The sequence below is a fragment of the Penicillium canescens genome, assembly GCF_028828765.1.
Source record: "Penicillium canescens strain IBT 15451 chromosome Unknown utg000004l_segment0_segment0, whole genome shotgun sequence".
NCBI lineage: Eukaryota > Fungi > Ascomycota > Eurotiomycetes > Eurotiales > Aspergillaceae > Penicillium > Penicillium canescens.
This window is the reverse complement of record NW_026703966.1, coordinates 4,099,474-4,124,482: the sequence shown is the minus strand read 5'-3', so window position 1 is coordinate 4,124,482 and position 25,009 is coordinate 4,099,474. Positions and strand designations below refer to the sequence as shown.

The window sequence follows — 25,009 nt, the reverse complement described above, 5'->3', positions numbered from 1 at the left end:
CAACGTAATTTTCGGTAATTTTTGAAATGACCATAATATAGCCTTCTGCTATCCTTAAAATTGATATAGAACGCTAATTAGTCTTATCAATGACTATCGTGAAATAAGGAGATAAAATAAAAACATGGTTGTTGAGATATAAATGTAGAATATATCGCTTTTACTATGTGTTTTGGGGTGGCCCACTCGCTTGGGTGGCTCACTCGCATGTGAATTACGTTAAGTTATATTTCCCCGCGGCTCCACCCAAGCTTCCCCTTCGACATCTCCTACACCTTTGAAACTCAAGACATCTCTTCTCATGACTCCATCAAAGGCCCTCGTACCAGCCGCTGATCTTCAGTCATTTACTGAATATCTTAGCGGCTGCAAGCGAGTCATTGCTCTTCTTGGAGCTGGAATCTCCGCATCATCAGGCTTACCCACCTTTCGTGGCGCCGGCGGACTCTGGCGTTCATACGATGCAACCTCTTTAGCAACCCCCGAGGCCTTTCAGAGAACTCCAGGTCTTGTTTGGCAGTTTTATAGTTACCGACGACATATGGCTTTGCAGGCCGAGCCTAACAAAGCGCACTACGCGCTGGCAGAACTGTCACGGAGAAATGAAGACTTCATTACACTTAGCCAGAACGTTGACGGTATACTCTCCCATGAATATCCCTTCCCTTGAACTTTTATAAAATGCTGATAACATATTCCCGTCGTCTAGGTCTGTCCCAGCGAGCACTCCACCCTTCTAACCAGCTACATCTACTACACGGCAACCTCTTCGACCTCAAATGCACCTCCTTCTACTGCAACTACACCCGTGAGAACGACTTCACAGACCCACTCGTTCCAGCCCTAGATATCCCAAAAAGGGCATCAGGCCTTCATCCCTCCACGACCGACAAGACCGGTGAAGAAGCAGCGAAAGCTATCCACAATGCTCTGGGCACAGGAGAAGAAGTTGACATATCCGATGCCAGCAATCCAATCCCCCATCTAAGCGAGGATGATCTACCTAAATGCCCTAAATGCAAGACTGGGTTGCTCCGTCCGGGTGTTGTGTGGTTTGGAGAAGCCCTGCCTGAGAAAACGCTTAGTGAAGTCGATCGTTGGATCGCAGCCGGCCCCATTGATCTCTGTCTGGTTATAGGTACCAGTGCGAGGGTATGGCCGGCCGCAGGGTATGTTCATGAAGCTCGTTCTCAAGGTGCACGAATCGCTGTGTGTAATATGGATTCTAATGATACTCCTGGTGACCTTCATTTTGGGGATTGGTTTTTCCAGGGTGATGCTGGAGTCATTGTACCCGAGATCTTGAAGGGTGTCATTGGTGAGATTTAAGTCTCTTCTGGGGTAGAATTGGGGTAGCATTGGGAATTGTGATCATTGGGATATGGGATATGGCTAATGGCCATTTTAGATTTTGGGCGTTTCATATTAGCTTTGCATGACTTGGTGACTGATGGAGAATGGAAATTACGAGCATTTTACGACTACGAATGAAGAAACTTTGAGTTGATGGTTTGATAGATTGAAATGAAATATCACATTCATTGGGCGGAAATGGCAGCGTCTTTTTGGCCTATTATAGTCGAAGGAGAAAGAAGAGACAAGGCGTTTTGAACCAGTGCTCTACCTTTTTCGGGGCAGCCAAACTGCATAGTTTCAAAAAGCACTATACTCTTTGAGCATGTCTCCAGTAATCCAGCCTTCTCTTCTGCAGGACTATCACAGGCAATTGTCAATATAACAAGAGTGGCAGCAACAACGCGGTGATAGTAAGAAGGCCGTTCAACAACATGATACCCCTCCTCGAGTGCCTTGTGTAATGATAATACCGTATCTTGAGCGGCTCCAAGACAAACAATCCGAGCCATGCTAGAGGTATAGAATGGCGTTGAAAAACTTATGCTAGCGAAGAATGGGCGATGCATGATGATCATCACATGGTTAAAACCTATATGGTTCACCGAGGTAAGCATTTGACGATTGGAACCGAGTATATTGAGTCACTCACGAAGTTCAATGTCGCAGCACTGCCGCTGAACCCACGCAATTCTTTCTCTTGCGCGCAGTCCCTCACTTGTTGCGATATCTTTGGGTGCGAGATGTGCCGGCAACTCCCCTCTCCAAGTCATGAGTTCCGCTTGGAGATTCATGAGCCGGCCAGCGAAGGATTTTATTCCATTTCGTTTTTCGTCGATGTTTGAAACCTGTTGAAAGGAATTAGCATTGGGCAGCAACGTTGAAAATGTAATTATCTTACCAAATCAATGATCTTGCGGACGGTTCTGGAAAACTTGGCCATGACAATAATGAAGGATACTCTGCTAACAGTGGCTGTCTCGTCCTGAATACTCGTCAGATAGCTTATCGAGATCAATGAGATTATAATACTCACCAGAGTCTCTTGTGGGTATGACGCTATAGAATCAGTTTCTCGAATACAGAGTGGTCTGCCGTATTCCACACACAGCTCGGACTCCAGGCTATACAGGGTCCACCACGTTCGCCTGGCCTCCTGTACGACAATGTTCGTAAAGCCGATTTCGTCGAAATTTCTGTTCAATCCTGCCGAGTACGCAAGTCTGATAGCAATCCCTAAGTAGTCGTATGCAACTAATCACGCAGTTAGCATGTGAGCATAGCACAAGTAGGATGGACATACGGTTATGTTGAGCCGTATAATGAGCATATACGGCCTATTATCTTGTCAATACAATCAACCTGACAGAGCAAGGGCAAACAAACCATCAGTAAAGCTGCTTGCGCAGTCCTCAAGGCGCTGACCCCAAGCAAACTTCCGAGGAGACCCTGTGCTTCGGCAAAATAGCTGGCTGCACATTCGGTGTCGTTGGATGAATATAGAGCCCCCAGAGCTAAAATAGAATATGTGAGACATTCCCACTGTAGTCTTTGGGAACTTTCTGAAGTGTTCGCGAAGCGTCTGAAGGCGGCACGGAATACTTTTTCGTCGAAGATTGGGATTGTGCTATAGACGATACCGAAGAAGTAGTCTAGGTGGACCTCAACAAGGTTTCCGCTTGGCCACCAGCTAGTCGCCCTTCGGACAGTTGGTGAGGCATATATATCCTGGATTCGGAAGTTGCGAGAGGCATCGGAATTTATTGGGTGCTCAATTGCTTCCCGCCGCTGTCGCTTGCTTGCCCGCTCATCGGCTCCACTGGAGGGAGCATGATCTAATACCTCTTGAACTGTCTCGTGAAATGATTTGAGGAGATCTATTGTTGACGTAGACCCAAAATAATCAGCTACTCCCATTTTTTCGTCGACGAACGTGACACCAGACACCGTATCATTTGTGATCTGTGGGGCATCTGCTCTTTATAAGCGTTTGTGTTTGAGTCGAAATGAAGTATGCATACCTGCCAACTCCACCGTTCTCCTGGGCTGATATGTCCTCTCACCGAAAACGGCTCTTTCCAGCTCCATGACCCTCGCATTGATGATATCAAGATCACTGCGTCGAACGTTAGCGCTCGCATGCATGGTGTTACTTTTGGCGCGAGTTACCCGGTAAGTCTGCTCGCAGATGTCGAAGGGTCATAGGAACATTTTACCTTGTTCCTTTCACATGATTCGCAGGGGAGCATCCCGTTGCACTAGAAATGTTAGTATGGGATGCACTGTTTCGGGGGATTTCCTTTTACCTTCAACTTTCGCGCGCGGCATGGGTTGCAAGCCTCGGTTGTTTTCCTGCGTTGCCCGGTGGATCCCGTGCTTTGCGACATAGTGGAAATATCCGATGCCAGCTGTTGGCCGTTTGCTTTGCATAACTTGGATTGGGAAAGGGTATTACTCGCGATATGGTGAATTCGCTTACGTCATGCATTTGATTGGCCCGGAATCTCCGCGGGACTGGTGTTCTATGGCATAAAGGCATATCCATATTCCAACGGTGAGTATACATCTAGATTGTACAGAATTTGGACTCGATTTGAATACATAAAATATAAATGGTGCGAGGTGCTGATTGTTTTGTTGGTTTTTGCTCTTTATTCCTCATCGCAGGCGAATACGTCCGTCTTTCAGATATCACACAATGCACATATGGTCTCTCATCGGCACTCTTAGGCAGCTCCATCATGGATGGTCATTCAAGATGTGCCAAGACCGTTACCTAAAATGCACGTGTTTGTGATGTGTATGCACACCATAGAATATCAACGCAGTGAATTGGATCGTGGTGGATCTATAACTGTGGGCCATAGAATCGCTGGCCAGCCAATCGCGGAGATCCCATGAGGAACCTCCACAGCGAAGTTGCCGATCAGACTCCCGTAGTGTGTGATCGTGCAATGGCCCACTGTAAAAATCTTAGACCAGCCCCTTATATTTGCTACGAGCTATTGGTTCTTGTTGAGGTATATCCGTGCGGGGTTATACATATTTAAACTTGGACTTCCCCCTTGCATGTACAGAAAACATTATCAATCTTCAACACAGCTCCACATCATGACTACTAGATCCTCGATTCCTCAAAAGAGAAGAAAGGAAGATAACGATCAGGATGAGATCGTTAAAGATGGCCGGCTAACAACTGCCGCTGAGAACTTCTTCGAGGCTCTGTGTATGTGAGAATATTCTACTAGCAGTGTGTATGAAGCTAACGGTTTCCCCAGCTGAGTCCGGTATCACTCACTGTTTTGTGAACCTGTAAGTCCTTTGAATTATTGTCACAGTGTTTTATCCTGACCGGTGAACAGAGGAAGTGACCACCCCGCCATGTTGGAAGCGATGATCAAGGCGAAGCAAGGTGATTTCCACCAAGATGGGATTCGTTGGTCAGGGCTGATTGAAAGCAGAGAACAAAACTAACTTCCCAAACATCATCACTTGTCCTTCTGAGTTAGTTGCCCTTTCGGCAGCCTTAGGCTATGCCCAGGTCACGGGAGTTCCGGTATGATCATATAGAGGCCAACCACACCGCTCTCTACTGACTTCTGACTGGCTAGCAATGTGTTATTGTGCATGTCGATTGTGGTACCCTTGCCTTGGGACAGTCAGTCCATAACGCATCCGTTGGCAGAGTCCCTGTCCTTTGTTTTGCTGGCTTGAGTCCTTTCACTCAGAATGGCGAACTGCTTGGTTCTAGAACAGAGTCAGTTCCCTCAAGAAGATGAGAGGTATGCTTCAGACTGACATAGCGACAGGTTTATCCATTGGCTTCAAGATGTCCCTGATCAGGCAGCCATTGTTCGCCAATACTGCAGATACACTGGTGAGATCAAGACAGGACGCAATATCAAACAAATGGTCGCAAGAGCGTTGCAGTTTGCAACGTCTGACCCCAAGGGACCAGCATATATTATGGCTGCCAGAGAAGTTCTGGAGGAAGTAAACATCCCCAGAAGACCGATTTGTCCTAAATCATGGCTGACGATGGCGATTTATGTAGCGTGTGCCAAGGGAGAGTTTGGAGGCAGATACTCTTACTTCCGTTGCACCAAGTGCGTTGCCGGAAGCAGGTAAGACATGTGAACCTTCTATGGCTTAGCATGGCTGACTTCAGCAGAGGTTGAATATATCGCCAAGGAGCTGATGAACGCAAAGCACCCGCTTGTTCTTACCACATCGCTTGGTCGCAATCATGAAGCGCCCGCCCTCCTTGAGAAGCTTTGTGATACACTGCCCATTACTGTAGTCGAGCAGATCGGCTCGGACTTGTGCCTGCGCAGTACTCATGAGGCATATCGAGGTTGTACTGTCACTACCCACCCAGAGGTTTTTGAAGCCGATGTGATCCTCATTATGGACTGTGATGTACCTTGGATCCCGACGGCTGGCAAGCCTCGACCTGGCACCAAGATCTTCCATCTTGACGTTGACCCACTCAAACAGCAAATGCCACGTACGTGTTTGGATACTTATCACCTGATACATCTAACTTTGAGTAATAGTGTTTTCGATCAATGCCACTCGCAGATTCAAAGTCGGATGCTCAATCGCACTGAGACAAATCAATGCTTTCCTGGCTAAGGCTGATATCAACAGAGCTCTATACACCCAAGCATTCGAGGACCGATCAAACAGTTACAAAAACTGGAGAAAGACCCTGCAGAATCTTGAAACGCCATCAGAAGATGGTGTTATCAGTGTGCCGTATTTAACATCTAGATTGCGCGACGCTCTTCCACAAGACACTACATATGCCATAGAAGCTGTCACCAACGCAGGAATTCTCATCCATCATCTGAATTTGTCTGAGGTATATATTTTTCATGATCTCATTGATATCTGCTAATGATCACTAGCCAGGGAGCCTGGTTGGCAGCGGCGCCGGTGGCCTTGGATGGGGCGGCGGTGCGGCACTGGGCGTCAAATTAGCCAAGCCCAATTCGTTCGTTTGTGGAATGTGAGTGCCAGAAATACTGAGTTCTCTCGATGTCAAGCTAACAATACTTCAGTGTCGGTGATGGAGTATATCTATTCTCCCAAATGGAGAGTGTGTATTGGATCGCCAGACGCTACGACGTTCCATTCCTCATGATCGTGCTGAACAATGGTGGATGGAATGCACCAAAAGTTTCTGCCCTTCTCGTACACAAGGACGGCTTAGCGTCCAAGTCAAATAGGCGGGGTAAGTTAAGGAGGGCTGGTATTCTCATGCGCGGTAGCTGATTTACTGCAGATCTCAATATCTCGTTTGATCCCTCGCCAGACTATCCCGGAATTGCCACTGCGGCTGGAAATGCTTGGGGCAAGACAGTTACCACTCAAGCTGACCTCGACCCTGCTCTTAAAGAGGCAAGGAGGGTTGTCGAGGGTGGAAGATGTGCCGTAGTTGAGGTTGCGTAAGTGCGAAGCATGACACTTGACTTGCATGGGCTAATAACTGTACAGGGTTCCATCCATTTGGAAAGAGACTTAGGACTCAACTTCGCTAAAGTACTGAACAGACTATGCAGTAGAGTCTATACGTATATCCTATGTGTCACGGTTGATGTCTTTGTAAATAGCTCGATTCGGTACGGATCTAGATTTCAAAACGGCTAAGAACTTCGGACTTTGACATAAGAGGAGCCTTTGGTTAGGATTTTCCCCTACATGTGTTAGAAATTCCCAATACCGCTACGCAAATGCGAAGGCGAAACAAATTATGATATCTAATGTAAAATTTTGGCCTTAAAGAATCGTCCGAAGCCCCCTTAATTTGTAAGGGGCGTAGACGTCTTAAATTACTACAAGATTGTGCGACAGCTTCTAGTTTGTTGCACGCAGCTTTCTTGGTGGTTTATGACGCGGTTGGTAACTATCTCCATAGTACATCTTAAGAAATATGTACCTTGGGAAGGGGCAATATCGGTGCCAAATGGTGTGGACTACCTTGGGAACACTCAAAATACACTCAAAACACACTCGAGACAGAATATACGCAATCTGGTGGACGGACATTTGGGGGTGTGGAATTTGCTATAGTATCTTGCATCTAGTGTTCTATTCTTCAAGCTGATTTAGCCCTCTACTATACATGTTCTTTGTTTCTTTTCTTCCTGCTTTGTGGTTTCCACTGAATACATCTTAGTTTTTCTCCTCTTTTCCAACATCTTCACGCGTAGAGTGACTGAAAGGATATAATAATCGCGGACTATGCAGCTTTCTTTGTTTGCCCGCAGTGCTGCCTCAGGCCACCCGTTGCTAGGGAATCAGGCCCACACACCAAAACAAATCGATATCGATATCGTCGACGTTTCTTCAACCCCACCACCCATCGACGGCAAAAGGTAAGTGAGATGGTCTCGATTTACTCCTGGCTTTGCTTCTATCTTAAGTCACGCACCGTGACCCCCTTGCTTCCCAGAAATCCCCGAGCGGGCCACAATATTCGAGAACACCAATACTGACCTACATTCCAGCGCCCTGATCAGATCCTTTTCCTCGCGACTAGCTGCGGTACATTGAATTTGATCATCGGAGGCTTCACCTATCTGCCAAGTCACCGCCAACTGCGCCTTAGTCGAAGTACGCACTTGACTTCGGACCCAAGACCCCGCCGCACATTCAGCCCGCGTCCCTCGTTCACCACAAAATGGCCAGGGAAAGCAACGCTCCCACGGAGTCCCTCACTCCGGGCAAGCCCAATCCTCAAGCTCGCCCCGCACATGTCCAGCAACCGGAATTCGGAAAGCCATCGCCGATCGGCCACCCACAGCACCGATCCAACCATCTTTTCAATATACCGAAGCCCAACCAGTCTCGAGCCGAGCATCACCGACCCGCCCCTCGACCGCAGCCTCAGCATCCAGGTCAGCATGCCGCGTCTCAGCCATACCGCCAGCCCGCTACAGGTGGCCCAGCCGCGACCCCATCAGCGAAACGCAGCGAGCCGTGGGATCCCTTCAAGCCAGTGGCGCCATCGGCCTACAACAATGCCCGTCCACTCAACCCACCCGGATCAGTGAGCATCAAGCGCCCTGAGAATGTTACCTGGACAACTCCACGTGCTCCTCGGCCGATTTTCACATCCAAGCCTCTTCCGCCGAAGATGTCAAATGCCTCCAAGAATCTCCAAAGCTTCATAGATCTCACCCAGCCTGATAGTGGCCCTGCTGGTAGGTCGGATTCCCGTGCGCCGCCTGAATTTGGGGCTATGGATATGCACGGATATGTGGATACAGCTATGGCAAACGAAAACATCAAAGCCCTGCTGGAAGGTGCATTTGAAGACGAAGAGGAGAAATCCGAGTCCAAGCCGAAGACCAAGAAAAAGGGCAAAAAGAAGAAGCAGTCCAAGAAGAGCTCTAAAAAGGAGAATGAAACCCCAGTTGTCAGAGACACGAAGAAAGAACAGACTGTCGATGACCTTGACGGTCTCGCTGATCAACTGCAAGGCGTCACTGTGAATGACGCGACGGACTCCAAGGACGACTCCGACTATGTGCCAAAAGAAAGAAGCCCCTCAGATAGTCCATCCATCGAGGACGAGGAAGTCGCTAAAGAAGAAAAGGACGACGTCGAAGCAGATGAGGATGAAGAAGAGGAGGAGGAGGAAGAAGAAGAATATGATGATGATGATGAAGAGGATGGGGTGGTTGAGGGCCTGAAAGTCACCCTTTTGCCGCACCAAATTGACGGTGTGCGATGGATGTGCGACAAAGAGACCGGCCGAAAGACGACTAAGGGAATCTTTCCCAAGGGTGGAATCCTTGCAGACGATATGGGATTGGGGAAAACAGTGCAGGCAATTGCTCTGATGCTCAAGAACCGTAAATCCGACCACGAACACAGCGAAGACAGCGACGAAAAAGAGGGCAAAACTACCAAATTGCCTCCCAACTGCAGCAGTTCTACTTTGGTCATTGCGCCCCTTGCACTGATCAAACAGTGGGAATCCGAAATTAAAGACAAAGTCGAAAAAACTCATAAGCTCTCTGTATGCGTCTATCATGGTGCGACACGGGCGAAGACCTCAAAGACCTTGGACGATTATGATATTGTTATCACAACCTATGGTACACTCACCTCGGACTTCAATTCATCCGCCTCAGACAAGGCCAAGAAGGCCGGTCTGTTTTCGATCCACTGGTACCGTATCATTCTCGATGAAGCACACACCATCAAGAACCGCAACGCCAAAGCTACGCAGTCAGCGTATGCGTTGGATGCTCAGTACCGGTGGTGCCTGTCAGGAACACCCTTGCAGAACAACTTGGATGAGCTGCAAAGTTTGATCAAATTCCTTCGAGTGAAGCCTTACGATGACTTGGCTGCTTGGAGAGACCAAATCAGCCGGCCACTAGCCAATGGCCGCGGAGGTCTCGCTATCCAGCGGCTGCAAGTCTACTTGAAGGCTTTCATGAAACGGCGTACCAAAGATGTTCTCAAGCTCAACAACGACGTGAAGGACGGCGACGAAGGAGAAGATGGGAAACCTAAGAAATCTAACGGCTTCCACATCACCAAGCGTGAGGTCATCAAGGTGACCCCCGAATTCATGCCTGGAGAGTTGAACTTTTACAAACGCCTAGAACAACGGACCGAAAACAGCCTTGAGCAGATGATGGGTGGTGCTAAGGTTGACTACGCCGGCGCTTTGGTCCTGCTCTTGCGTCTCCGTCAATGCTGTAATCACCCCGACCTTGTCAAAGGTGATTTGGCCAAGGACAAAGATATATTTTTGCAAACCAATCCTACCGGTAGCCAATCCGCTCAGGCAAAATCCGATGATCTCGACAGCATGGCGGAACTCTTCGGCGCAATGAGTGTTGTCACCAAGAAATGTGACGTTTGTCAAACGGAACTTAGCCAAGATGAGGCCAAGGCTGGTAGCAGTCGCTGTGGCGAATGCGAAGCTGATCTCAACACCGATATCATCGGCACGGACAAGAAAAAGAAGAAGTCGAAGAAGATTCACAAGAAGGATGCTCCAGAATCTCCTTCCCTTCGCAGATCTGAGGCCCAACTTGCCCGTTCCCGGAAGAACCGACGAGTCATCCTTGACAGTGATGATGAAGAGGACGAGGGCGAATGGGTCGTCCCGGAGGATCAACGCAAACTGCCAAGCCTCGGAAAGGCAGGTGGTTCAGACGACGAGAATGCCGAAGGTGGCGGTGAATGGCTCAACTCTGAAGATGAGACAGATGATGAGATCGAATCTCCATCTAGAAGAAAGAGCAAGCCCATTGTTCTGAGCGACTCCGAGGACGAGGAGTCCGACTCAGATGGGGAATACAACGAGGAAGGTGAAAACGGCGAGTTGCCATCCACCAAGATTCGTCACTTGATGAAGATTCTCAATCGCGAGGCACCCAACTTCAAGTTCATTGTCTTCTCCGTCTTCACCTCTATGCTCGACAAGATCGAGCCTTTTCTGAACTCAGCCAACATCGGCTTTGCACGTTACGATGGTGGAATGGCAAACAACCACCGTGAGGCGAGTCTCGAGAAACTCCGAAACCACAATGGAACCCGTGTGCTACTCTGCAGTCTGCGTGCCGGTGCATTGGGTCTTAACCTGACTGCAGCCAGTCGTGTCGTTATTCTGGAGCCTTTCTGGAATCCCGTAAGTCATGATCTCGAACTCCTCGAGAATAATATGCAATGCTAACTCTCAATCTAGTTCGTGGAGGAGCAGGCTATCGACCGTGTCCATCGCCTGAACCAGACAATCGATGTCAAAATCTACAAAATGGTCATCAAGGGCACCGTCGAGGAGCGAATTGTCGAGCTGCAAGACCGCAAGCGCGAGCTAGCCAACGCCACCATCGAAGGCAAGGCTGGCGCTGGCAAATTGACCATGCGTGATATGATGGCGCTCTTTGGTCACGACGCCGAATCAAAATTCACCGATAACCAGAGCACTTTGGACTTCAACAGCCGAGTAGGCTTGTTGAGCTCCGCAGAAGAGGCTACACCCGCCCCTACATCTTCGCAGGGGTCATATTCTGATCCTCGCAGCCGCGGCCGGGAATTCCAGCCCAACCGTCCACGAAATGAAGACTCGGTTTATGGTCGTCGCTGGTGAGCGGCATGAAATGAAATTATGAAATGACGTTTAGGGGCGAGATTTTAGGGAGTTACGGTTGGCAGCTGAGGATATGGTAGACTGCATCAATGTTCGGTGTATTTGATCATTAGATTTACCTCTTTCTTGTTTGATATTCATTTGATCGTTGGCACAATTCGTACATTCAATTCACTAACGAGCAAACGCTTCCTCGTGGACCCTATATTTATTTGATGATCTACATAGCAGCAACTGATAGTCTCGATAACCGGAGCTGAGATTGTTCTAGGCTGGTGTAGACCAGAACCAAGGGTGGGAGCAAAACATTGCCATAATTTCGGAAAGCATGCCCACGAGTCAAAAGCTCACCCCTGTTTTAGTTATGGCAAGCTCTGCGTGGGACTCGGGATTGCCGTCCGATTGGAAGCTTACAACACTGATGCCTACCTCAATTTCGACAATGGCCATGTAGTGGAATTAGAGAGCTCCGAAGTAGACGGTATATTATCTTTTGAACAAACAGGCCGGTTTCTCATGGCCCATGATATGAGTTATGAAGCTGTCAATCTTCATTGGAAGGACTGTCAATGCTGAGACTATCTCATCACAATGTCCTAGAACATTGATACCACATTATCTACCTCAACAAAGTAAATGTCCTAGATTTTGTGGGGTATCCTCCATTATACTGTAGCTGAGAGTGATTCTCGACCGGTCTAGAAATGTACTGTCTGCGGTTATAGTCCGAGGTCACCGAATGTCGCCTTCGTGTGCCCTGGCTTGATACTCGGGAACACCGACAAGGTTATTCGTCTCATTGACCTGGGAAGTCTGCCTTTTGGTAGAGTAATTGGAGTTAACCGCTAGAATATAGGTTTTCGGTGTTTCGTAAACTTCCCCTGCTTAAATCGGTCCTCTAGATCCTCAATCGGTGGTATGTAAACCTCCACAACTCGCTACCACGGCTCTGATACTCTGGATCTAGGAATGCGAGTCCATTTATGATGGTAGTTTTCGGCGAACCGGACGAAGGAACCGAGGACATGCACACAAAACCAAAGCTTGTCTCTGCTGGTTCTTGAGCTGATAGGTTGAACTTGCAGGAGAAAGCTTGAACTCGGGATAGGTTCTTTGAGTACCCCAGCCAGAGCATTGTTCTCTATCCAATAACTCCATCTACTCTTCACTCTTCTATATGATTCTCGATATCCATAACTTCGGCGTTAAGAATATCTGTGTTGCCGATTTGTTTTTTTTTTTTTTTGTTTGAACGGAGTCAATATCGACGTAAGTGAGTGAGCTTCTTTTGAATGGATATATTCTAGTTATAGCTAACATCCATTGTCTGGTGAGGTTACTCTCTTAGTTATTCCTCAGCCTATTGAGGATTCAAGGCTGGGATATGTCCTTACCACCCGATGTCAACGACCACAGCGATTGGAGAGTCATCTACAAGGATGACAATGGCAAGAAACAAGACCAATTGTCTCACAACAGACAAACCCTCGCAAGAACATTGTCAATCCCCAAGACTATGTGCATCCTGTCCGACACCAAAACTGAGATATCAACGGTAGCCGAGCTACCCTCACCAAAGCTGAAGCTACCCCAACTGGGCAATGATTCAGCCGAAAGAATCTTTCCAGTTCGCTCAGCCCTTTCCTTTGATTCGACCCCTTCGTCCGCACTGCCGACCCCTTCTACTGAGAAGCTCGAAACACCAATATCACCCTTCTCGGATACATGGACCGGCAACTTCAGCAACGAAAATGCTAATTTCCAGCCGACAATTGCTGCTGTAAAGGAAAGCATTGGCCAGGAAGCCCTTAAGCGACCGGATTCTCTTGCCAAGCTGCATAAAAGCAGCAATTGTGAGACTGGTTATTCACCAGCATCTAAGAAACAAGATCAAGAAGACGAGCATTCACTGGATGATCCGACTATACCTCATACCTTCAGAGATAACATACCGAGCGCCAATATTCTGAGACAATTACAAAACGCCGTCGAAAGCGGTGGCGATGTCCTTGGTGCTTACAGACCGACAAATGGGCTACAATATTCAAAGCAAGATGAAGAAGCCATTGCCATCCAGCCATTTGGCGCACTCATCGTGCTGGCAGAGTTAAATGGAAAGTTCGAGGTGCAAATAGCCAGCAACAACTCCTCCAAAATCATTGGATATTCGCCAGACGAGCTTTTTGAACTCGATTCATTTTGCGATATCTTGTCTACTTGGCACATTGATACTTTCCTCGATCATGTCAACTTTGTTCTGGATGACCAGTATGAAGTTGTGGAATATGGGCCTGAGATTTTCCTGATGACCTTTTTTCTTCGCGAAAGGCTCAGCCAAAGTGTGTGGTGTACTATGCATACTAGCAAAGCATATAAAACCTATGTCATCTGCGAGATTCAGCCCACCATGGCTTCTGGCTCCCCTACAAAAGCAACCCAAATAGTCCACCAGTTCGAGAGACATGCACAAACATCGGAAGCAAGCTGTACAGATCTCGCCCCTCATGGGGATCCGAGGAAACTTGCTACCCCAAAGGAGGATGGTCGCTCAACCGAAATCAACGTCACAGATTCCTCGGAGGTTCTCAATGTCATTCCTCGCATTCTGCAGCAGCTGGCCAAGTCTCAGACGGTAGAAACACTTGTTCAGAGTACCGTCGCGACCTTGCAAAAGCTTACTCAATTTTCACGAACTACTATATTTCATTTCGAAGAAAATTGCAATGGAACGGTGGTTGCCGATGCTTTTGACTCTTCACTGAGTTTGACTTCATTTACGGGCACCTCCTTTCCCGAGTCAACGTTCCCTGAGCAATTGAGGAAACGATATATGCGGAATACTGTTTGCCTCTCTTACGCCAGAACCAACCAATCTGCAGAGCTTGTCTACCGCGCCTCCACAAATAAACATGCACTTGATATGTCGCATACCTATCTCTCTGCGGCACCAACATCCCTGAAGCCGAGTTCCGGTCCTCCTGTCAAAGCTTGTCTGTCAATTGGAATCAATGTTTCCGGCAGGCTTTGGGGATTGATATCATGTCAGTCATACGAGGCAGACAAAACACTGCACCCAATCGTTCAGAAAGTATGCTGGTTCGTGGCAGAAGCGGCTTCAAACAACATTCAGCGCCTATCTTTTGCTCTTCCCATTGCATTGAAAGAACCACACATATCTTCAAATAATAAAAACAGCCCCCAAGCTGCCAATACCCCGTCAGGTGATCTGCTCAGTCTATTTGGGGCGGACTACGCTGCGGCATCTATCATGGGAGAGAGCAAGATATTGGGCAGACCGGCCGATTCTCAAGAAGTGCTGGCAGTACTGGAATACATGAAAGCCAAAGGGATTGATACGGTACTCTCATCGACAAATATCACATCCGACTTTCAGGACCTAAATTACTACCGTGGCTTTCATTGTATATCTGGTCTGTTGTATGTTCCACTTTCAGTGGATGGACATGATTTCATCATGTTCTTTCGGGCTGATTCGGGATGTAACACGCCCCGTGACCATGAGAATGAATCAATATGGTCTGCGGCAGAGTTCGAAAAGGCTTCTTCGCTGTCGTTGCTGTACCGAACTTTCAGTGAGATCTGGCAAGAACAGGAGGCGGCGATGCAGAACAATCAGCTGATGAGGTTACTGCTTGCCAACTCAGCACACGAGTTCAGGACACCTCTCAACGCTATAATAAACTACTTGGAGATTGTCCTTGATGGATCCCTGGACCAAGAAACACGAGATCACATATCCAGATCTCACTCGGCTTCCAAGTCATTGGTCTATATCATCAATGATCTGCTAGACCTGACGAACGCCGAAAATGGACAGCGGCTGATAAAAGACGAGATATTCAATCTACCTGAGACTCTCACAGAGGCAACGGACATCTTCTGGGAAGAGGCAAGACAAAAGCACGTCGACCTGCAGGTTGTACAACATGCAGCACTACCACCTGTCCTCGGAGACCAACGACGAGTGCGTCAGGTCATCACCAACTTGATCAGCAATGCTATCCAGCACACTGCATCAGGCGCGCTCACCATCGAGTCCTGTGTTGTCCCTGAGGACGTGGATCCCGATCATATATCTGTCGAGGTTGCGATCCATGATACCGGGTCTGGTATGTCCCAAGAGACCGTTGAAACATTGTTCTGTGAGCTGGAACAAGTCTCCAATAAGGGATATATGAAGACACCAAAGTCGTATGGATGCACACCCATTGGCACACCAGTGGAAATAGAAAGCGTACTTGGACTCGGTCTCGCACTGGTTGCTCGGATTGTGCGCAACATGAACGGGCAGCTAAGCCTAAGATCTGAAGAAGGCAAAGGGAGTTGTTTCAAGATCAGACTCAAGTTCCCACTTCCAGCGGAAAATTCGGACGATCAAGCTACCTCTTTTGTTTCAGCTAGTTCTCAGCCAAGACAGAAAGGAGAAAAGGAAGAAAAAACATCAAGGTCATGCACAAACAACCAGAAAGATGGAATCCCGTGTGAATGTGGCACTACACCTGAATTCACAGGAGGATCAATCCTAGATGTCGACGTCTGTCTAGAAACAGGAGAATCAAAAAAATTCTCGCTTTCATGCCCAGAGTTTAAAGCAAGCAAAGCGCCACAGGAGATACATCGCAAGACCTCCCCTCTCCCAACGCCACCACATTCCCCGGAGGTATCGAAGCCGCCAGCCACCGCGTCACCAGCCAACAAAACCCAAAGCTTCGACCAGGAAAACTCCACCATGGATGCCACGCTCCACGTTCTGGTCGCTGAAGACGACCCGATCAATAGTACAATACTGCGAAAGCGTCTGGAGAAGTTCGGCCATACAATCGATATGACAACAAACGGCAAGGAATGCGCTTCTGTCTACAAGAGCAACCCTAAACTCTACAGTGCCATCCTGATGGATCTGCAGGTAAGCTTTACTTTCATCCACTCCATTTGGAATTCATAGCTAATCCCGCCTTACTAGATGCCCATTGTGGACGGCCTGAGCGCCACGAAGATGATCCGTGAACATGAACAGGCGATGACTTCTTCTGGCTTGCCTGAGACTCGTGTTCCTATCTTTGCAGTCTCGGCTTCTCTTTTAGAGAAAGACCGTGAAATGTATGTTCAGTCCGGGTTTGATGGGTGGGTTATGAAGCCGATTGATTTCCACCGCGTGAATCTTTTGCTTGGGGGTGTGAGGATTAAGTGGATGCGGAATAGGTGTGTTTATCAGCCTGGGATTTGGGAGCAAGGAGGTTGGTTCAAAGAGGTTTAGTTTGAGCGAGAGATCAACGTGGTTTCAATAGGGCTCAGCGAGTATTTCCCTGCTTCGTTCAGTGGATACGGATGAAACTACACACTCCTCACGATGAAAGCCATCAAAATGCATAATATGCGAGAATTCTAAATCAAGTCCATGGTATCAAGAAAATGCAAGCAAACGCAAAATAAACGGAAACATTATCATCACTTCAGTAATACTCCGGCAGGTCGGAGAAGTCAGGTACAGTATCACCGCACTTGAAAGTTGGCGAGTATGCCTTGCTGGGCATAAATCCATTTTTCCATGCCGTGCGGTAACTCCACTGTGCTGCGGACTCAGTGCGCCATGTCCAGTAGAACCAACCCATGGCTGTTTCAAAGGCAGACATCTGTGCCTCTGCATACGTCAATAAGAACTTTTTGTACGAGTCTGAGTATTCGGACGGGTCCTTGTTTGCATCGGCGCAGCTGCAGGTTCCTTCGTCGGCGGTTGGGCAATACGCTGTTGAGTCGCCCGTGTCGTATGTCCCTTCCCAGCGAGTGCCACGGCCGACATTATTAACGTATTGACCACAGTCTGTGTCGGCTTGAGACCATTCGCCACATATGGTAGGGCCCCATCTGTTTGTATATTAGCTTTGTAAAGAAAGGGAAAGGGGCTCAGCTTACCCAGAACTTGTCGTGTTGATCTTCTTGAGCATGGGGGCCCAATTTTTGCAGATGATTTCGACCTTGGCGGTATGGTTCAACACAATCTCGCCTGTGTTGAAGGTAGTGTACTGGTGGGTATCGAGGTACATATTATCAGGACGGTCCTTGAACATGTTGTCCCACTTGTCGAGGTTGAGGAAGCCATCATGCAGAACAATAGTGGCATTGATACCATTGTTGCGGATAAGTGTTGCAGCCTCCTGAGACCAGTTGAGGACCTTTTCAACGGGCAAGGTCAGCATCAAAGGCTCGTTCACGAGACCGTATATAGTCACCACGTTCTTGTACCGATCCTGGGCGAAGAATTTGGACACCTGGTCATGGATTTCGAGAGATCGCTTGCGGTTCAAGGCGCCGTTTGTGCCGTCAATCCAGTCAATATTGCCCTGGCGACCACTATGGTTCCAACCGTTCTGGCTACCAGGAAGACCATGAATATCGAGCTTCACGCGAAGTCCATATTTGCGGCAATATTCGATAGCGCGCAGAAGGTAGCGCCAGGAAATTTTGGCGACATATGGATCGTCGTCGTAGGTCTTGACGGCCCAGTAGGAGTACTGAATACGAACATGGTCCAGTCCGGCCTCCTGGATCTCTTGAAAGTCAGACTCAGATAGGAATTCGGCGTAGTGCTTTTCAATCGTGCTTGCCGCGGAGCTGCCCAACTTCTTGCTCAATGTGTATTCATCAATGATCCCATCGCTAGACGACCACTCTTTGAACAAAGATGGCACAATGAAGGGTTCAATTGAAAGCCATCCACCAAGATTGACTCCACGAATAGGCTGGGAACCATAAGGGAATGCTTCATTGAGAGGAGGCACATTGTCATTTGCTCGGGCAGAGTCATCCCATGTTGAGTTGATGCCCATGAGAGAAAGATCACCCACTGTGGCGTTTGTGAAGGTGACATTGAAGCCGTTTGTGTCGTACCAGGTAAACGGATCTAGGACAGTACCTTTTGCATAGCTCTGAAGTAGCATTAGCAACTATCGTAAAAAGAGTCCCATGCAAACTTACCGGGATGCTGTCACGGCTGATACTATCCAAATTGGAATTGGAGGGACCGCCAGAACCAGAAGAACTAGAGCCAGAGCCCGAGTCGGAGTCCGAGTTGTTCTTTTTCGAAACAACAAGAGCAACGGGAATGATAATAGCAAGCAGCACGACAAAAGCCACCAAACACCCAATCACAATGCGCTTCTTCTTAGACCAATTCGACCAGAACTTCCAAGCCGGCGGCCCTCCACTAGAAAGGCTGCCCTCCCAGCTCTCCTCTTCTTTCCAATGGTCGTCCGGGGAGGTCCACCGCCGCGATGACGGACCCTCATATCAGGACTGCGCCCTTCCTCCAAGTAAGCACCAGAAACAACTCGAGCACCAGATCTATGACGAGACCGGCCCTCTGCAACTTTAGCACCAAGCGCCACACCCGCCCCGTCAGCAAGTGCAGCGCGTTTCCGCTGTCGCCGTCTCTCATCGCGTGGATCGTCTCGACGGCGAGACTGCTGTCGTCGAGACTCGTCATCATGCTCAGCAGCCAGCCGCGCCATAGCATCCACACTCAGTAGATGCGAGGCACTGCTAGTAGACTCGGTACTGCGATGCTTGCGCGCAGGCACCGCAGCAGCCTCAATCTCCATCTCACGATCCAGTTCCCTCTCCCTCTCGCGTTCACGCTCTCTCTCCCTCTCCCTCCTCCTTCGTCGCCTAGCCTCAGCCTCAACATCAACATCAACATCGCGGTTCCTCCTCTCCCTCACATCCTTCGCAGGGCTCCCACTCTCATCTCTCCGATGTCGACGATGCCCATCACGATCCCTCTCTCGATCCCGCCGTTTGATAGGCGACGTAGCAGGCGATTCCTTGGCCTTAGATCGATCCCTTTCCCTCTCCCTATTCCCATCCCTCCTCCTCCTCCCATCAGCAAACTCCTCTTCCTCCCGCTGTCTCCTCCTCTCCCTCCGTTCCCGCCGCCTAGCCTGCTCCTCTTCATACGCCGCATCATCATCAACGTCACGCGAGTCAGACTCATTCCCTGATTCCGCACGGAAACGGTACTTCGCACTGCGCGCATTGCTAGGACTAGACGTAGTAGCGCCTTCATCGGCCTCCTCGTAGCGGCCGCGGATGTATTCGCGCTCGCGCTCGATATCACGGTCTCGACGGCGTGAGCGCTCTTTGTCGCGTGTGCGATCCCTCTCCCGGTCTCGTCGCTCAGGACGGTCCCGGCTGCGGGATTGGCTCGGCATGCCACAGGTGCACCCTCGTTTAGGTTTGCGTGGTGGTCGATCTTTGGTTTGGTATGTTGGTAGCACGTGGAGATGGGCGATCCGTTTCTTGTTTGGGGGATTGGGGTATCAGGGGGGCGGAGTTAGATTGGATTGAATTGCAATGCTGGGGGTTGGCTTCGGGGTCTTTGGGGATACACGTAGGATTCGACGTGTGTGTGGGACGTTGTGTCGGAGTGAGGAGTTGTGTTCAGCTTGGCATTGCAGGCATTGTTGTCGCCGATGTTCTTGCGGGACCTTGGTTAGGCTGCTTTGTTTTGGTTTTTCCCCACACGGCGATACGCCACGCAACAAAAGCCACAATATGCGGGAGCTACGCTATCTGATGTTGTTCTTGGATCTGTAAGGCAATTGGAGCCTGGATCTTCTATCTTTTCCTGGGGGTAATGGAGCAGTTGAGGAACTGGTGGAGTGACCCTTACGGGCCAGGTGGACTATATGTGCCACAACCGTAAAAAGTACAATATGTAATTGGCAAGGATATTGGTATATGGATGTAATAGAAGACCAAAAGACATTAAATACAACTGATCATTTTGCACATATGCGAACTCCAAACCCTTCTAACAAGATAGAATTAAACAAGCATCATGTCCAACGAGTGAGGGTATGCGAACTCCGAGGGAATAAAAATAAAAGGTTCAAGAAACACATCATTGCGAAGAGAAAAAGATATAAATCGACAAAGCCTACCGAAAGAGGGGTGGTACTAAAACAATAAAAGCAAAGACGACGTTTCTGGGTTTGCGTCTGCCGTGAACATCTGTACAACTCTGCGCGGGAGTAGGCGAAGAGGGATAAGAAAGAAAGTAAAGTAAAAATATGAAACGAAATGAATTCTCGCTGTGCCCGGGGAATCTAATAGAAAGAAAAGAAGATGGTGCCTCGAGCACTCCATCTGCTGCAATAATCGGAGCTGGGAGATGTGATGTCAATGTGCAAGATGCAATCGGACACAGGGTCAGTAAAGGCATTCCCCTCAAGGACTTCACAGTGAAGTGAGAGCGGGAAGTGATCGAAGTGGTGGCGTCCTGGCCAAAGTGTATGAGACGAAGGTCCGGTGTTTGACCAGTCGCCTTCGGGTGCTAAACATAGCAACTGTCTCTGAATGGCAATTTCCATTTCGAGTAGAGACCACAAGTGGGTAGGTATTCGTGGACCCAAGGGTACAATGAGGCTGTCATGGATGACAATATCGCATTACAGATGATAGAATCAAAGGGGAAGCTTTCAGCTGATGATCTGTCTCGCTCCCTCTTTACCCAGAACACCAGGCTCAGTGGGCTTGGGACTGCGGTCACGACCCTTCTTCCGACTGAAGAATGACATCATTCCATTGGCTTGCTTGCCCTTGTCATCAGCACCCTCTAGTCCTTCGGCGGGGAGTGTTGAACTGTGGGCCAGCTCGCTCCAGCTACCAGCCTCGTTCAGAACCATTTGTACGCCTCCGCTCTTGCTCATTTGGCGTGTAGCCCCGCGCGGGCGAGGGGTGTGAGGTAGAGGCCGGTGGAAGGATGGGGCAGGTGGTGGTGAGGGAGATACGCCGGTGGAAGGGGAAGGTGGGTGCGGAACAGGCGTGGAATCGTTGGCGGTGAGGGCCTCGCCCACTGGATGCATATTTTCGTAGGGCGGAACGCGGATGCTAGAGGCGTCGTGTTGGATGGGAGAAGTGATTTGACCAGATTGATCAGGCTGGGACAATTGACGTGCGTGTGTGGTTGAGGTTGTTGTGCCCGGAAGGCAGTCCTCTGGGTTTCTAATGAATGGTGTCAGCGAAGGATGTAAAGCATAGTGGAAAAAGTACTCACACTACACCGGCAATAGCATCTGCGGCATTGCCTTGGTAGTCGGTCAAGGTGTAATCGAATGGCTCGAACATCGTCTCAATCAAGCGATGGAGCTCATCCTCCCGGATTTCCTTTGCCGTGGCATCCTCTCTTAGCTCCGCACGCGGCTTTTGTCTGCGCGCTCTAGCTTCGAGGGGCGCTTCTTCAAGGAGAAGTTCTTCCAGATCGTATGTCGCGTCGAAGTTGGTTTTCTCGCTTGATGGTCGGAACACTGGTGGGATCTGTTTGCGCTCAAGGGCTTCGAAGTCGATCTCGGCAAAAAACATGTGCTGGGTAAAAGTTTCAAAGCCAATGGCACCGATTCGGCGACTCCGATCTTTTTCCATCAACGAGCCCAGCGCGCGCAAGCAGGGAACTGAGACTGCAGGGTTGGTGACGTAGTATTTCGGTTGTGCCTTTTTGATGTTTTCACTCAGGGTATCCTGGCTCCGGCCTTCAAACGGTCGCTTGTTGTAGATGCACTCGTAAAAAGTGACACCTAATGACCACCAGTCGACCTCAAAGTAGTACCCAGTTCCCTCGTAGACCTCTGGTGCCAAGTAGGCTAATGTTCCTGACTTGCTTGTAAGAGGCTTGCCCGGTCGGAAATCCGATGCCACGTTCTAGAAATCACGGTTAGCCTCGTCACCTACAATCCAGGCGCACGACACTTACGAAGTCAGCCAAATGAACATGTCCCTCGGAATCCAATAGCACATTGTCCGGTTTTAGATCACGGTGAATGATGCCCTGTGAGTGGATGTACTTCAAGGCACAACCCAATTCCGCCATCCAGAACCGCACCGCGTCCTCGGTAAAGCATTTTCGTGAGATATGAAATCGTAGGTCACCGCCGTTCATCAGATCGACCACAATATAGCTTGAACCTGGTCAGCGATAAGCAAGGGGGATCGCTGCGAACAAACTCACATGTACTCCATGTCCTGAAAGCTATAACGCAAATTGCAAAGGAATGGATGGTTCAAATGCTCGAGCATTCTCCGTTCGCGAATGATATTCCGTACGCTTTCCGAACGAACCACTGGCACCAGTGTTAGCTATAGCTTCCCCGACAATGCTAGTCTCGAGCAACTCACCTTCTTCTTTGCGAATATATTTCAGGGCAAATGTGAGTCCAGTATCTTTCCTCTCTACAATTCGAACTTTTCCGAATGCACCCTTTCCGACGACTCGCAAGAGGCGGAAATGGTTGAGGTTGACTAGAAAAGGCAGAGCGATCAGCATGCGGTTCAGAACCTGCGAGTCATGAAGACAACCCCAAGTACGTCCTTCCATCTAAATTCAACTTGAGCTGACATACCCGCATCATTGCAATTCACCGGTTTCCCCTGAGTATTTCCCATATTGTCGGTATGAGGTATGGGTGAAGTATTGGGGGTTTCACTACTATCTTCCTTGCAACATCACACTCGTCCCAGAAACTCCGGTCGAGAGACGTAAGGATCGAAAGGAGAGTGGGAAGAACTGTTAGGATCGGCGAATATCGAGCTCAAATCGCAATGTCCATCAGAGGATGTAATTCCGAAGGTAGAATCGCCGAGCGGGGGTCAGGTGTTTCAGAGTCGGAATAGGATGCAGGTCCAGATGCTAATGCACGGAAAAAGTGACAGGTCGAAAGAAGCAAGGCACACAGGTATCCAGAACTCTCCAGAGAGAAATCAAGGGCAAATGTATGCAAGATATGTATATCGAGAAAACGTGAGGTCCGGGAGCTAAGGCCGTCCTAAGCGCAGCCTAGACACGATAAGGTAGCACCCACACAAAGAAAGGGGTGGCTCGGAGTAGAAGAGAGACAATCTGAATCAAGAGCCAGCAAATACTGAACTCGCGACTTCAATGACTTCAAGTTTGAAAGAAAGGGGAGAGAGCGGGCGAGCGGTCTGACTGAAGCGGCAGTACCCTGGGGCCAATCACGCGTGACGCGCAAGAAAATGGGGAAAGGGGATGAAAGAAACACTTCACTTTTCTCACTTTTCTCTCTTTTCCACCTATTCTCTTTCTGGTTCTGACGCCGTGCGATCTACACTGGTTTATTACCCTTCCAGCCTAGCTGAACGGAACAGATTACCGGCCTTTTTTGAGTTGGGTCTAGGTCGTACACCATCGCGAGCATTGCAGAGAGACGGGGACCCACGATATTCTCCATAGGTCAACATGGAGTGGAGAGTAAACCAGCCAAGTCAACTTGGGCTTAGGCTGATAGGCGGAGGCTATGACATCCACTAAGAAAATGCACAGACTTTACTATTCGCCAGTGACTTGTGCATTATCATTCTGGACGAACATCCTGGCGATCAAAATTCTATATGAAACGGTGGGTGGGTTTAGGGGGCGGGTGCAGAGCGCTTCAGCCATAAAATGGACCATCCTGCTCTTTGCTTTTGCGACACCTTGTCCTATTTGCGATACGTCTTTCGTATCCCATTTTCCTTGCCTGGTGGATATCACGTCAAGTCAGAATCTATCACATATAGTTCGATCGATCGATCCAACCAGGAGCCAGTTTAGGTACATCCATCTGCATCTGACTGGTCACTGTTTGCCACAGTGACAGACCCTGTTCTCCCCGAATTCTCGTGGCAGCCACGTTACCGTCTCGGCCTGAATCGCAATGTTTGTTTCGCCAGCGCGGTCTGGGTCACACTAACGGTCCTGGAACACTTGTAGAACATTCGATTGGGTATTCGATGTGATCTCTCATATGCGTGGCGCTGCTCAGCCGCAGTAGAATCAAACCCACATTCTAGGTCGGCCCTTTCCACTCCCCTGGAACTATGCTAAACATGCATATCCGCCAAGGCAAGCCAATTTCCCTTTCTTTGTAAATTCCAGCGTGCCAGATTGATACGAGGTCCGAAATACAGTCAGCTTGCTAGCGTGGTCGCCACAACTTTGCAAGATTTTATAAGCTTAGCGGGCCCTCTAACTCTTGGGCCCTTAACTTGGCACGAACCCTCAAGTGGGTGTCTTATACGACAAAGGGAGGCGCTCGGCTTGGGAGTGGCTGTTTCAGATCCACCTTTTAACTTTTGCGGAACCTAATCCATCCTTAACTGGAAATGAGGCTGTAAATAGGATATATAATTTGGACAATAACTCACTACCTCGATCTGGTTCTGACGTATGTCGAAAGCACTACTATCTACTATCTATAGCCGTGGGTATATCATTTGAGCGGGCAATTGAAATAGTTAAGCAGGTTTCCAAATGGTATGTGATTGCTGACCTTTTCGGCTATATGTCTGTCACTACTTGGAATAGATGCGTACTTTCCATTGAGTGGCTGCTACCTACATGCAGACAGGCCACGCTGACCTCCTTTATAGAAGATTGGGTCTAGCAGCTATCAATAACTGCAGAATTGTGGTTAATCATGTACCTACTAACTTATTTACAACCGGAACATGGATTGGCCATTGATT

At 48.9% G+C, this 25,009-nt stretch overlaps 7 protein-coding genes across 7 annotated transcripts; 4 read left to right on the top strand and 3 right to left on the bottom strand.

Moving 5' to 3' along the window:
* Positions 1 to 224: 224 nt before the first annotated feature.
* N7446_006915 (SIR2 family NAD-dependent protein deacylase) lies at positions 225 to 1,556 on the top strand. The gene is made up of 2 exons (XM_058515662.1): positions 225 to 638; positions 710 to 1,556. Exons 1-2 carry the CDS (start codon positions 302 to 304, stop codon positions 1,327 to 1,329), a joined length of 957 nt encoding a protein of 318 aa, XP_058372840.1. The 5' UTR covers positions 225 to 301; the 3' UTR covers positions 1,330 to 1,556.
* Positions 1,557 to 1,997: 441 nt separating this feature from the next.
* N7446_006914 (uncharacterized protein) lies at positions 1,998 to 3,770 on the bottom strand (the record flags this gene model as incomplete). The annotated part of the gene is made up of 8 exons (XM_058515661.1): positions 3,660 to 3,770; positions 3,523 to 3,611; positions 3,375 to 3,469; positions 2,740 to 3,326; positions 2,657 to 2,690; positions 2,390 to 2,607; positions 2,255 to 2,338; positions 1,998 to 2,201 (listed from the first exon to the last, which is right to left on the bottom strand). Exons 1-8 carry the CDS (start codon positions 3,738 to 3,740, stop codon positions 1,998 to 2,000), a joined length of 1,392 nt encoding a protein of 463 aa, XP_058372839.1. The 5' UTR covers positions 3,741 to 3,770.
* Positions 3,771 to 4,464: 694 nt separating this feature from the next.
* Positions 4,465 to 6,880, top strand: N7446_006913 (uncharacterized protein; the record flags this gene model as incomplete). The annotated part of the gene is made up of 13 exons (XM_058515660.1): positions 4,465 to 4,579; positions 4,632 to 4,665; positions 4,716 to 4,765; positions 4,815 to 4,909; positions 4,965 to 5,110; positions 5,163 to 5,346; positions 5,408 to 5,477; positions 5,525 to 5,860; positions 5,910 to 6,217; positions 6,264 to 6,364; positions 6,417 to 6,589; positions 6,641 to 6,803; positions 6,853 to 6,880. The coding sequence occupies 13 exons, from the start codon at positions 4,465 to 4,467 to the stop codon at positions 6,878 to 6,880; spliced, it is 1,803 nt and encodes a 600-aa protein (XP_058372838.1).
* A 719-nt stretch (positions 6,881 to 7,599) lies between these two features.
* On the top strand, positions 7,600 to 11,473 carry N7446_006912 (putative SNF2 family helicase/ATPase; the record flags this gene model as incomplete). Its single annotated transcript, XM_058515659.1, has 4 exons — positions 7,600 to 7,733; positions 7,866 to 7,902; positions 7,967 to 11,011; positions 11,069 to 11,473. The coding sequence occupies 4 exons, from the start codon at positions 7,600 to 7,602 to the stop codon at positions 11,471 to 11,473; spliced, it is 3,621 nt and encodes a 1,206-aa protein (XP_058372837.1).
* Positions 11,474 to 12,857: 1,384 nt separating this feature from the next.
* On the top strand, positions 12,858 to 16,751 carry N7446_006911 (GAF domain-containing hybrid sensor histidine kinase/response regulator; the record flags this gene model as incomplete). The annotated part of the gene is made up of 2 exons (XM_058515658.1): positions 12,858 to 16,400; positions 16,458 to 16,751. 2 exons carry the CDS (start codon positions 12,858 to 12,860, stop codon positions 16,749 to 16,751), a joined length of 3,837 nt encoding a protein of 1,278 aa, XP_058372836.1.
* Positions 16,752 to 16,947: 196 nt separating this feature from the next.
* Positions 16,948 to 19,701, bottom strand: exg2 (putative exo-beta-1,3-glucanase; the record flags this gene model as incomplete). The annotated part of the gene is made up of 4 exons (XM_058515657.1): positions 16,948 to 17,359; positions 17,408 to 18,420; positions 18,470 to 18,729; positions 18,759 to 19,701. 4 exons carry the CDS (start codon positions 19,699 to 19,701, stop codon positions 16,948 to 16,950), a joined length of 2,628 nt encoding a protein of 875 aa, XP_058372835.1.
* A 511-nt stretch (positions 19,702 to 20,212) lies between these two features.
* On the bottom strand, positions 20,213 to 23,425 carry N7446_006909 (serine/threonine-protein kinase). Its single transcript, XM_058515656.1, has 6 exons — positions 22,888 to 23,425; positions 22,664 to 22,786; positions 22,497 to 22,608; positions 22,242 to 22,446; positions 21,549 to 22,189; positions 20,213 to 21,496 (listed from the first exon to the last, which is right to left on the bottom strand). Exons 1-6 carry the CDS (start codon positions 22,928 to 22,930, stop codon positions 20,971 to 20,973), a joined length of 1,650 nt encoding a protein of 549 aa, XP_058372834.1. The 5' UTR covers positions 22,931 to 23,425; the 3' UTR covers positions 20,213 to 20,970.
* Positions 23,426 to 25,009: the final 1,584 nt, after the last annotated feature.

Coding starts and splice junctions, on each gene's coding strand:
- N7446_006909 (XM_058515656.1), bottom strand. CDS start 22,930: ATGGGAAATACTCAGGGGAAACCGGTGAATTGCAATGATGCGG. Junction 22,787..22,887: donor GGTGAATTGCAATGATGCGG/GTATGTCAGCTC, acceptor TGCCTTTTCTAG/TCAACCTCAACCATTTCCGC. Junction 21,497..21,548: donor GATGCTATTGCCGGTGTAGT/GTGAGTACTTTT, acceptor ACCATTCATTAG/AAACCCAGAGGACTGCCTTC.
- N7446_006915 (XM_058515662.1), top strand. CDS start 302: ATGACTCCATCAAAGGCCCTCGTACCAGCCGCTGATCTTCAGTCATTT. Junction 639..709: donor ACTTAGCCAGAACGTTGACG/GTATACTCTCCC, acceptor CCCGTCGTCTAG/GTCTGTCCCAGCGAGCACTC.